General features: G+C 25.6%; 2 protein-coding genes and 1 non-coding gene across 9 annotated transcripts in view; 2 read left to right on the forward strand and 1 right to left on the reverse strand.

Moving 5' to 3' along the window:
* Positions 1-124: 124 nt before the first annotated feature.
* Positions 125-6,101, forward strand: LOC103575859 (protein D2). Its single transcript, XM_014442147.2, has 4 exons — positions 125-233; positions 1,292-1,401; positions 2,266-2,386; positions 5,635-6,101. Exons 1-4 carry the CDS (start codon positions 218-220, stop codon positions 5,982-5,984), a joined length of 597 nt encoding a protein of 198 aa, XP_014297633.1. The 5' UTR covers positions 125-217; the 3' UTR covers positions 5,985-6,101.
* On the forward strand, positions 689-761 carry Trnam-cau (transfer RNA methionine (anticodon CAU)). Its single transcript has one exon. It is a non-coding gene; the product is annotated as a tRNA-Met (tRNA).
* A 2,502-nt stretch (positions 6,102-8,603) lies between the features above and the next one.
* The window catches only part of LOC103575871 (alpha-1,6-mannosyl-glycoprotein 2-beta-N-acetylglucosaminyltransferase), a 32,141-nt gene continuing 27,260 nt past the window's right edge, over positions 8,604-13,484 (reverse strand). For all 7 annotated transcript variants that reach the window (XM_053738388.1, XM_053738387.1, XM_014442143.2 and 4 more), the window contains 2 exons: positions 12,212-12,462; positions 8,604-10,504 (listed from right to left, as the gene is read on the reverse strand). In XM_053738388.1, coding sequence (XP_053594363.1) covers positions 10,276-10,504; positions 12,212-12,462 — 480 coding nt within the window. In that variant the 3' untranslated portion in view covers positions 8,604-10,275. The remainder of the gene's footprint in view (positions 10,505-12,211; positions 12,463-13,484) is intronic.

Below are 13,484 nucleotides of genomic sequence, written 5' to 3' on the forward strand. Positions count from 1 at the left end.
CCAACAGTGAGCGAAAAAAAAAATTTATGAGTAGATGTCCTTGTAAAGACTGTTGATTGGTCCCAACTTTTTACCTCTCCACACTCTTCAGTAAGCCCCACATACACAAGATGTAGAAATACTGTAAACAGAGTTTGTGAAAGACTATCTAGAATATATAATATAACACCATATTCATTCAGTCGACGATTTTCATAGTCGCTGGTTAAGCTGCAACATGAAATATTTAACAAGTAAGTAAGTCTATTAATTATTAATTTTAATTAAATAAACAAATTATATTACGTTTGTTTGCATATTCATTAGAGTACTATAAACTTATTTTTTAATTGTTATTATTTAATTATAATTATAATTAGTGTTATACTTTATACTTTTCTGTGCGCTTTTCTGGGCGTTAATAGAAATTTCAGTGCTATAATTTTTTTTTTATAGTCGTTTATTTTTGTACAGAAAAATTTATAATTTCTTACAAATGAAAAAATTAAATAAATGTTAAAAAAAAAACAAAATTTGGTTTTTAATAAATTTTATGCAACTTTTATGAAAAATTTGACTTCTGATCTTTCTAATCTAGTAGAAAATATTTCACAATTTTTTTTTGGATTTGTTTATTAATTTTTTCTCAGTATAGCTAAAAGTGCAAAATTCATGAGTATATCATTATATTGCGTTTCCACCAACATCTGCTTCGGTAGCGCAGTAGGTAGCGCGTAAGTCTCATAATCTTAAGGTCGTGAGTTCGATCCTCACCCGGAGCATTACTTTTGATTTTTATTTTTATTTATTTTGTTAAAAAACCACAATAAATATGTTAATCATCCATTAATTAGTTCTTACTCCTTGTCACTAAAGCGAAATTGGCAATAAATTATCTACTAAAAACCTTCTCAAGCGCGAAGAATTTTATAGTATGCATTTCATACAAATACACACGGGTACAAATGAGGATAAAAAAAATACAAAACAAGCTTATGAGTCTCTAAAAAATAGTTAAGTTTCACTACAATCATTATTATTCATAAGAGTAATTTTTATCGAAGCTTATCCACAAGTTTTAAGAAACATAGTAATGATCGTAGCATAAAATAATATTTTGCCTACATAGTATGTTCCGTAGTGTATTAAAAATTCATTGATTTTTTTATCCTCACTTTTAGCCATGTATGGAGTATAGTTGGCCTGATTAATAAGAATATTTAAAAAACGACTCCTTACTTATTAATAATATACTAATATTATGTTGAAATAACGGCGAATACTAAAATAAAAAAAAATATGTTGATTACAGTTATCCTGGTTGGGATCATCGGAGCTGTGAATGCAAATATTAAGTCAGCATTTCTTGATGCTAAAATTGTTCCTGATATTATAATTAATCCACCTACTGAAGAAATTGAAGTAATTAACAATATATAATGTATATATACCCATCCGAAAAATCTATGTAACATATATGAGAAATTAATTGAAATAGAGTTCAAATCCATATTAAAGATAATAAATGAACTTCTGGTTATTCAGGTCTAACAGCGAAATATTGCTAATTATGAATTATTTCAATTCTGCAACGTTTCGTGGTTCACAACTTCTCTAGGCATCTATTAGTAGTACATAATAATATATTCATTGAATACAATATCTCATTCACAAATTATTAGTTTAGTACATATATATTTCATATTTTGAAAATCTTTTACAACATAGTATTCAAATTTAGAATAGTCATTTTACGAATTACTAGTATAGATTAGCTGATCACGTGAAAAAAAAATATTTTTTTAATTAATAATTCATATATATACATTTATACATATTGATACATATATATACATTTGTCAATATCTCATAAAATTTATGTAAGGTGCCTTTTTGTAATTTTTATATAAAAAAATTTGAACTAAAATGTTAACTCATATATGTGAGAAATATTGTTTTTTCCCATGAACATATATTTACATATATTTTGTATATAAGGGAACATATATATTCAGCACGAAAAAATATATGTCCGAACGAAGTCATATATATATATATATATATATATATATATATATATATATATATATATATATGCGATTAATATCCTTAGTATTGTCATATCTATGTTATTTTGCCGGCATATATTTTTTCATATAGGATGCAAAATTTATTGAATATATGTTTTTTACGCATATGTTATAAATGTAACATATATTTATCCACATGGGTATATATATATCGCATGAAAAAAAATATATGTAGTAAAAACTCTTTTTTTTTAAGGTAACATACGGGTCAAAAAAAGTAAATGCAGGTAATGAATTGACACCAACAGATACTAGAAATATACCTGAAGTTCATTACAAACATGAAGGTGGTGTTTTATATACATTAGTATTAACAGGTAATGTATTTTTTTTATTTATAATTTTAATGACAAAAAAAAAAATTGAATGGTTCATTTTATTGTAACTTATTGTTATTGTTATTTTTTGTTTTTATCTATTGAACATTGAGTAGAAAGACAATGAATGATTATTTTAGTATATATTATTATTGAAGGAAAGAATAACTTTCACTTAGTTACAAAACCGGTTTTATACAACTTTAAATGTTTATATTCATTTAAAATACTTTTTCTTGTGTGTTCAATGTAATATAAAATTTTATTTCAATATACTTACTATATACATTTTTTTTTCTTTCTTCTCTTATGTCTATAGAGACTGACATTTATCTAGTATAGGAGAAAGCGTGAAAAGATGCGTTAAAAGGGAGTTTCTATTTTATAATTAATTTTAAAATCGAGTTTGTTTTGTCAGTTTTACAGAGATTTGTCCGTTAAAATTTTTTTTTGTCTGTAAGTCAACTTATTTCAAAGCTGATAGATGACAATAAAGTTAGCAGACATTCAAAAATATTTTGATTTTTTTTAACAGAAAAATAAATATTGAAAAAAAATTTTGAAAAATTGCACTTATAGTTCATCAAATTTTCTATAGGTGCATTTTTTTAGAAATTTTTTTTTTTTATTATGTATCTATTAAAAAAATTTATTTTAATTTCAAATGTCTGCTAACTTTACTGTCATGGCTGATAGTTATTTTAAAAACCCAAATTATAATTTTAAATTATTTTTTTTTGCGTATAATTTATTTATTTACATGATAAATTTCATAGCAAGACTTTAATAAACTCACAATTATCAAAAACTAATTATAGTTTTTAAAAAAAAAATTTAGTATTGTATTTTAAAAATTTTTTAAATTTAAATCCTACTCAATTTCTTGATTAATTATATAAAACATATATTTTTATATATTCATTGAATTTTCATTAGTATTATGCTTTAATTTTTCACACCCCGAACGCGAAGTGCTTTACTATAACCAAATATAGAAACTGAGTTACGGTGACTTTAATCATCACTAATTTTATATAGAACTTGAATGAAAAAAAAAAAAGTACTAATAGCAAGGAAAAAACTCCAATGAATAATTCTGACAGTAATAAGTTTTTTTTATTTATTCTGTTATTAAAAAGAAAATTAATTTAAAAAAATTTTTACTTGGGCGTCAATTGATCTGTGGCTGTGTGAGCAGGATATTTTTTGAAAGGTTCAATGAATCATTTTGATTTTTTTGTTATTAGCTTCGAATCATAATCCTTTTCAAAGTGAATCCCTTTTGAATATCACTAGTGTAATCCGTTAGGTTCATTAATAATTAAATAAAAATCCAAAACTGACAATTACAACTCATAACGAATCCGCCATTTTGTTTCCACAAAAATATATAATTATATATACCGTTTTTAGTAGATCTTGAAACCACGCTTTATGAGCGCTTTTTTTTTTACTGTTGGGACTCGATCACTTTTAATGTGACGCCTGGTGGTAGAAACTGAAAGCTGCTTTTTTTACGCGGGAAAATTTTTAAACTCAGATAAAAACTAGAAAGACATTTAAATTAACTACTCAAATTATTACTTGAGCATGTAAGATGGGAATTTTCAAGCTTTCCGAATATTTTTTTTTGATTGTCAATAAATCGATAATCGATAAAGTTAAAAATTTTTTGTTTAAAATTAAAAAGTTGTCAAGAAAAAAAGTGTGATTGGTTTTTTAAAAATATCTTTGTAAATATTGAGTTATTTGAAAAAATGAATGAAGATTTTTTTGTAGCTTATTAAATTCTCTACAAAAAAGGTATATTACATTTTTTTTTTGAACTTGAAAGTTATTGAAATATTTCAAGTTTAAAATCCGAAAAAATGAGTACAGAAAATTTGAGTGAAAAATTACTTGGGTATGATTAGTTTTTTGGAAATATCTCTTCAGATATCAAATTTCTCGGAAAATTGCATGAGACCTTTTCTGTAGAGCTTTAAATTTTCTACAAAAAAGGTATTATATAATTTTTTAAAAAACTGAATAGCTGTAGAGATATTTTGAGTTTAAAATTTTTATAGTTAGATACAAAAATTTGAAATTAATAAATTTTATTAAATTTTCATGTCAATTATTTTTGCAATTAAAAAAAAATTCTCCATTAGTGTTGCTCATTGTTTTTTAGAGTTAGTTTACCGTGTAATTTTATTTTATGACTTGAGTAGTTTATAAGCTAATAAAATCTCGAGCGGTTTGTTATGATACAATCTACCCTATTTTTAGTTGAAAGTTAAGTATCTCAATGAAAAATACTTTTAAAGGCATTTTTATACCAAGTAAGAGTTTTATAAAAGAAAATAAAACTTTATAAAACTTTACTAAAGTTTTCCTGATAAATATTTATATAAAGTAGGATTCCGAAGGACCTATTTAAGGGTAAAGCTTTATAACTTCAAAACCGCTTATCATATTGATCAAACTCGATAGATGTTGTTGCGAATTTATATCTTTTTGTAGGATTTTTTTCTTTTAAATAATACGATCTTTGAAAAAAAAAAAAATAAATAAATCGTTTAAGGTATAACTCACAAGTGTCGAAAGTTTTTTTACATTTTTATTTTTTAAGACTAAATATTATAAAAATAATATACGACTTCATACACAAAAAAAATTTTTAATGTGAAAATGGTCCTCGAGGTGTTAATAGCTCAAAACTCATACATTGTCCGATCATAAGATGTGTAGTCAAAAATTACCCAATAACTGTTGTTATTATTAGAATGCATTTTTAGAGCTTGAAGGCCCCTACTAAAATTTTCATGTAGGGTTAAACATAAAACTTTTGTGTACTGAGTCGCTGTAAGATGCTTCAACTCATCTTGGGTCACCTGAATTTTTTTTTTTTACCACGAATTGCATTCATTTTACCCATTTTCGCGCCCATGGATGATGTAGAAACGATTTAAAGCCAATTGACCCCCGGGAAAAAAAGTTGGTGCTGGGTCAGCCCCTCAGAAGGCTACTTTTGTATTGTGACCCGTATTAATAACCTAGTCATGTTTAGGGTTATATAAATATCTTGAAGTTACTAATTAACCAATAACTAGCTGTGAATTTCAAAATAACCAATAAGGACCCAGGTTTCATTTTTCTGACCTGTAACTAACTTCAACTTGATCATGTATTTTTTTTTATATGATGATTAACAGGTTAAATTACATTGAATAATGTCATTTATCGATACGAAAATAATTATTTCACAGATCCCGATATACCAGTAAGAGGTTACAATCGCGAATGGCAACACTGGTTAGTAGGAAACATTCCTGAAGACAAAGTCGCTAAAGGCGAAGTTTTAACAGAATACGTCGGTCCAGCGCCGCCATTAAAGACCGGCAAACATCGTTACGTTTTCCTGCTCTACAAACAGAACCAAGGAGCGATAACCTTCGATGAACGTCGTATCGGCAATCGCGACAAAAGACGTAATCGATTTTCAATTAAAAAATTCGCCGATAAATATAATCTCGAGGGTCCCATTGCCGGTAATTACTTCATTGCTCAGTACGACGACATCGTTCCGGTTATTCACAAGCAATTGGGCAACTATTAACCTCAAAAATTTTAATTAACCTTAAAATTAAGAAATTAATAATATTTTCATTACTACAATTACTATTATTATGATAAAGGTACACATGATAAATAATAAAATTTTTTTTTAAATGAACATTGATATTTTTTTTATTGTTATTCTTCAATACAAAACGAGTCAGACAAATTGTTATTATTTTTTTTTTATTATCTTAGCTCTGGTAATATGGCGATACTTAATATTTCTTACAATTTATTATTCATTAATATCTATGTTAATAATTATACCAATTAATTAATTAATAAATAAGTTATAAATATATATTTATAAATATACATATATCACTTACATAATTTATCACCATTACTATCAATAATTATCATTCATTACTATGCATTCATTTTACACTCTATTTTATATCATACTTAAATTAAAAGTAATAATTGATAAATTAAAAATAAAAATAACAATTTTTTTAAAAACTGAAATAATTAAAAATATCATTTTCTTTTTTTTAACAAACGCTTAAAATTTTAGTTAAATGCCATTACTTTTAAATATTTTATTAATAATTATAACAATAAATTAATAAATAGAATTTATAGTCGTCCCATCGAAAGCTTGGAATTTTTCTCCCACCAGTTTCTTCTCCCACTCCCATAATATTAGAATTGGCGCATGCGCCATTATATGCGCGCATGCGCCAAACTAACACTTAAAGGGTGGGGAAAAATACTGTGGTGGGAAAAAATCCCAACTTTTCGTTGAGAAGACTAGGTACTGTGAAGTGAGGTGACTTTAATTTATGGACAGGTTGAACTCTACATAAATTATCGGTGACATGAATTAATTCAGCAATATATATTTATATATATATATATATTTTTTTAATTCCATTATGAGTTTGCGGACTTTAGTTTTTTATATCTTGGTTTTTGACAAACAGCTGCTCATAAATATACGAATACTTCAAACCTGATGGCTGACGATGACTAATTATTAATCGGTTTATATGAAATTGTGTATATTTATTAGCTAAAGAAGAAGCAGTTATTCAAATAGTAATTATTATTCTTTGTAGTAAGAACTCTTAAGTAAAATAAATAGAATTTTTTAAGTTTTATTTCAAAGCGTTACACTATTGGCAGCTAAATTTATAGAGAATAATTTAAAAATTAAAAGCGTTTGTTGCAGGAGCCTTAGGCTGCCGCAGCAAACACTAATAGTAAAGTATATTATAAATCTGCGCAAGACAAAGTTCTTGTAGCAAAATTAATTAGGACTTGCGCAATAGTTTTTTTAAAGATAATCTTGCAGCAGTTTTGTACAGGACTTGTGCAAGTGGTTTAATAAAAATCTCAAGAGTCTGCTTCTTAACATAACTATAAATCTCTCAGTAGATGTTTAGCCAAGATTTTTCTGCAAGATATGTGTATGACTAGCACATGTCAATTATACACAAATATATTGTAGATATTTTATATCACGCATTGTTTCAATTACTTTAGTAGTTTCTGTAAAAAGCTTGTGTAAAGAATTTTTGGAAGATTCTTACACATATCTTGCAACAGCTTTGTGTAAGACAATATAACTGTGTCTGTCATTCTGCCTCCTCTATCCAGGCCACAATATACATATATATGTGTAGAGACTGTGACAGAAATGTAATATCGTGTCTTGCGCATATCTGCTCCAAGACGTGTGTATGGATCCAAAAAATTTCTTGCGCAAGACTTTTGCATCCACTATCCCCATGAAACCATAACTAACTAATTAGTAATATATCTTAAAATTCTTGGATAACCCTTTGGGTAAAATATATCATTCCGTACTTGTGCAGCATCTGCGCAAGACTTGCAGTTTTAGTCTTTTACACGTGTTTGTTGCAAGAACTATAGTCATATAAAGAGGCAGACAACTACTAGAGTACTGAAAAGACTTGCGTGAGATTTGCACAAGATTGTAACGTAAGCATAGATATATTATGTATATTTTTACTGAATATTTGACAAATTATAGTAGAATATGGAAAAATATGCTGCTTACAAGATGATTTTTATACCGTTTATGGAAATTATAATTTTCATGCAATACAATATTGTGTCAAAATTAGTAATTGCCAAAATTATTATCATTCAGTGAAACAAAATTTAGTAACTGTCATCTAACGGAAATAAATTATACTAAATTTTAAACTGGCTGCCATTTTATCTTACGTTTACTGAATATGAGACATAAGTATGATTTTAATAAAATTATTGAAATTGAAGTTTCGTTTCAAGTTTTTTTCTTCATGTTACTGTATAATTATGATTAATTTATTAATTAAATTCAATAAAAGTAACCTCAAGATTAAAGTCACCTAATCAACAGTACTTTATGTTTTAACATATATTACAACATAAATATAAATAAATAAATAAATAAAATTGAATTATTTATATTCTGATTCTGTTTTACAGAATGACTAGAATATTTTCATTTCACAATTAAAATATAACAAAAAAATAATTTATTCAATTAATCAACAAATTATTATTAATTTTTGAAAAACTATTAATTGTAAGTAATTAATATTAATTAGTAGATTGAGACTATTATTTGTTTTAGTTATTATTATTGAGCGTGTGCGTTAAATATTCCCTTGTAATGCAAAAAAAGTTTTTTTTTAATTTAATTTTTTTTACTAGCGAAAATATAATGGTTATTTTTTACCACGATCAATTCCATCATTGTGGCTAGTGTTTTTATAATAATTAATTTTTTAATTAACACTAAATTTTATTTCTCATTTATTTCATAACTTATTTTTAAATATACTAATTTAGCCCATCGCGTTACTTATTTTATAGAATAGAAGCTTAATTAAAATAATTTAAAATTTTAATTAAAGTAGTCTATAAAGCCGCAATTCGATTAAAAAATTATTCAATTTATTTTTATTATCATTCATATTAAAAGTACTAAAAATATCATTACTGTAATATTAATATTCGATTTTAAATTAAAACTCTGAGATTCAAATTTTTGGTAATTTTTTAAATGCGAATATTATTATTCGACTCCATACAGATAATTCGTTCGTAAGAATGAAAGTTTCCCTACTTGTTATATAAAATTTATAAAATGCTATGTTATAGTCATAACTGTAGTCATATTTTTGACAAAAACTAGCCTATAATATCCAAAGACGATTAAAAATGTCTACATGAATACGATTAGAATTCAGTGGAATATAAGTCATATATATGCTCATTTATGAAGCTTATTTCTTCCATATATAGTCATATATCACATATGCTTATATATGAAGCATATATGTTCTTTACATAAATCATAGATGCTCTATATATGAATCATATATTCTCTATACATGAATTATGTATGCTTCGGATATGCCATACATATGAGTATATATATGACACATATATAGATGTTACATACTTTATATATCAGTCACAAAAGATCTATACAAGAATATATGGATAACATATCTCTTATATATATTTTACATATGCTCTGTATATGAATCATATGTGCTTCATATATGCATCATATATATTTTACATATGAGTATATATATGGCGAATAAATAGATCATATATACTTCATTTGAGTAAATATATATGACGAATATGTGAATCAAATATATATGTCGTATATATAATTTATATATGCTTTGTATATGAATCATATATGCTTCATATATGGATCATATATAGATCATATATGTTCTATATACGAACATATATGGCCAATTTTCATATATAGTTATATATATGATTCATTTTTCACGAGAATGTCAGATTTTATTTAAAAAAATAGTAAATAGTAAAGAATACTGCATAGTAAATAATTTTAAAAATTTCTAGGCATTTTTCTCATATTATACTATGGTTTTTACAATTTTTTTTTGCATTGTCTTCTAATTTCTTGGGAAAATAGAATTTGAAATCGAGACCAAAAATGACGTATCAAATTTTAGGTCTTAAAAATGCTATTCATCGGCTTATAGACTACTTTAATAAATATAATTTTTTGACTTTCTTTTTAAAAAGAAAAAAATATGACTCCATTAATTAGTAACGTAAATAAAAAAAAAATAACAATCTATATAATTCTGATAACGTAAATTGATAATTTTCAACTAAAATATTAAAATTATTTATTTATTTACTTTTCTTTTTCATATTAATCAGTCAAAAGTTATTTTTTATTAATATTATTTTTTTAGTATTATCATTAAAAAATAAATAAATAGTAAATTTAATAGTTTATTCTTCTCAAAATTTATAAAACTAGTGTAGTATTAAAGTAAGACTAGGTCAGGGTTTGCTGTGATATTCCAACAGAGTTGATGATCGCGTAAATCACCCCATCCGCCATTACCTTTCCGTAGTTTTGTTTTTTTAGCAACCCCAGCAATTGTTAATGTCAATTGCGATGGAAATAAATGATTACGTGCTGATTTTAAAACTTGTTGAACTTTAGCAATCACAGCCGTCGATTCGCAGTTATTTTTTTTGTGATGAATACCACTGCGTTTAATCAAACAAATAAGCAAACAATTTTTTTTAATTATTCTCCTTTTTTTTTATCATATATTAAAATTGGACGTAGATAAGCAATAACGTGTCAACCCACAAAAAATCGATTTTTGATATTTTTGTACCAAATGATGCCTTAGTAACTAAAAATGTTTTTCGAGTAGTTCAGCGGAAAAATTTTTTTTAAATCATAAAATAAAATAATTGTCGATGAATAAATTATCTGGGATAAAACTTTTTGTAAAATCGAGTCAAGTAGCGGGAGTTTAAATACTAGATTGCAGAGGGCCAGTCATTAACTATAATTAAAATTCAGGTAATTTGCTACGTTATTGCAACAAATAATAAATAAACTTTTCTTATTACAAGTTTATAATTTTTTTTTAATTAACTTTTTACGTTACAATATTTCTGCTGTAATTATTTTAGCAGTACAGCGTCAAGTTACTTGAGATTAATTGGATTTAATAGACAAGTATGATTAGTAATTTTGCAAAACCGAGTCAAGTCTCATGAAACTTTTTTTAAAATTAGATCGGCTATTTTATATTTCGTAATACTAAATTTTGCTTCATTTTTTATGGATCTGCTTATTTTAGATCCTCAAACTATTATATTTTTTTCTACCATTTATTAACAAAAACACATGGAAGTAATTTGTGCTCGAATAATTTCGATAAATTTTGTTGAAAATAGTTTTAAATCAAACCCAATTTTCTCGAAATGACAATTATGTTAATTGACACGTTATTGCTCATCTATGTCCAGTTGATTTTTATTACAATAGTACTCTGATTTAAAATTCCGATTGAATCTGATTGAAAGTGTCGGATGTCAATTGGTGTCTATCAGAAAATAATATTAAGGTCTATAGTAATTTTTGTCCAAGCTTTTCTCTCAAACAAATCCTCTAAACAGAAAATCAAGAACGAGCCTCGATGCAGTACTCTATAATCTAGCAATCTAAGTTTTCATTTTTTTAAAATATTCATTTGCTCAAGAAATAAATGTGGACAAAGTTTCCATTTACTGTGTAAGTGCAACAAGAATCTCTTAACATTATGTACCTAAAAGTCGAAACGTTTTTCGCGCAACGAAACTGAAAAAAATTTATGTACTTTGACTGCTCAAAGGTATTTCCGGATTTTGAGATTGCCTAAGATTTTCGGCTGACATACCAGCATCTATATGCGAAACATTTCAGTAATGTTTCTTTTTTCATTGCGCGCAAAACGTTTCGACTTTTAGATACATTTAATATTTTTTTCTCAATTGGAATCAATAAGAATTTCCAATCAAAGCAGCACTTCCTGATCAGAAAATTGATGTACATTAATTGTAACTAACTTGATGACAAGTTGGTGACGACTTTCAACTTTTGTAACTGTTGACTACAAGTTGTTACTAACTTTCCCAGACAATCTACTGTCGCTGCCTGTCGCCGACTTTCGGAGAAAATTGAAAACAATTTTCCATCAACTAATGGAATGACAACTTTTGTTATCAATTTTCTCAGAAAGTTGCCGTCAATTTATGGAAATGCCAATTTTTGCAGTCAACTTGGAGACAAGTTGTCACTAGTCTGCTATCAACTTGCTGACAAGTTTTCACCAGCTTGCTGTCAACTTGGTGACAAGTTTTTACTAGCTTGCTGTCAACTTGGCTATTAGGGAATACAATAAAAATAAAAAATCTTACCATTCACCGATATGAAAAACACGTGGTGCGCGCATCATCATTGCAACAAGACCAGAATCTACTCTTGGTGCAGCACCAGCACCTCTACTTGGTGGAAGACACGTCTGGGCAACATACTGAAGACTCCAGTCCCAATTATAATCATCATATGAACAAAATTGTGAAGCACATTGACGTAATTTATTCCACGTAATGCGATTAAATGCCATTCCCATGTTATGTTTACTTGATATCCATGGTATCACTTCGGCCTGTTGAATAAAATTACATATTTTTTATTGTGCTTCAAAATAGTAATTTAATAAAAATTAACAACAATGTATACTATCACTAAAATAGAATATATATAAATATACGTATATATTAATGCATATAATTAATAATTTAAACGACCTAATTAATGTTACTAATTAACAGCTTCTGCTGCAAGGTCATGGTAATTAAATTGTTTAATATTTTCCAATTATGAAAATGAAAATTAATTTTTAATTAAGTAATAAAGAAAAAAAAAGGTGATATTAAACTGACCTTGCGGCAGTGCGAAATCTTGGAATAACAAAATAATTCAAGAACTGCAATTTTAATAAATATAATTTTAACAATTAATTTTTTTAAAATTCATTTTTATTTTAATTACTTATAAATATTAAACATAATATTTTTTATAAATAAAATAATAATGAATAAAAAAATATCAAAATTTATTATTTATATAAAAATATTTTTAAACTGTTTTTAGAAATTGAATATAAAAATTTTTCTAATTATTCTTATATATATAGAGACTGAAGTAAGATAATAAATTAAATTACTAATTACTATGACATTTAATGAATGTATATATGTATGTGAATTTGAAATTCAAAAGATTTAAAAAATTCACGAAAATAATCCTGCTTCAGTCTATTTTATTACAAACAAAAATAATTAAAAAATAGGGGGGAATCATGCTCATTCATCATAAAAATATTACAATGAATAAATAAAATAAAAACTCAATAAAAAAAAAAAAATTGTATTATTGGTATTAATAAAATATATGTCATATTTGTTATTTAGATAAATTTAATATAAAATCCCTACGATAAATATCAAAATATAAAATCAGTACATGCGAATACTAATGCATGCTTAGCATGATAATATTATGCACACATATATGTAGGTATGTATAAATATATATATATATATATATATATATATATATATATATATATATATATATATATATATATATATATGGAATTATATAAGTTAAATCCAGACTTAGTAG

Source organism: Microplitis demolitor, chromosome 4 (assembly GCF_026212275.2).
Source record: "Microplitis demolitor isolate Queensland-Clemson2020A chromosome 4, iyMicDemo2.1a, whole genome shotgun sequence".
Taxonomy (NCBI): Eukaryota; Metazoa; Arthropoda; class Insecta; order Hymenoptera; family Braconidae; genus Microplitis; species Microplitis demolitor.

What these genes read in the sequence shown, in the direction of transcription:
- LOC103575859 (XM_014442147.2), top strand. An exon ending in CACCTACTGAAGAAATTGAA is followed by an intron (nt 1,402 to 2,265) that starts GTAATTAACAAT and finishes TTTTTTTTTAAG; the next exon opens with GTAACATACGGGTCAAAAAA. An exon ending in ATATACATTAGTATTAACAG is followed by an intron (nt 2,387 to 5,634) that starts GTAATGTATTTT and finishes ATTATTTCACAG; the next exon opens with ATCCCGATATACCAGTAAGA.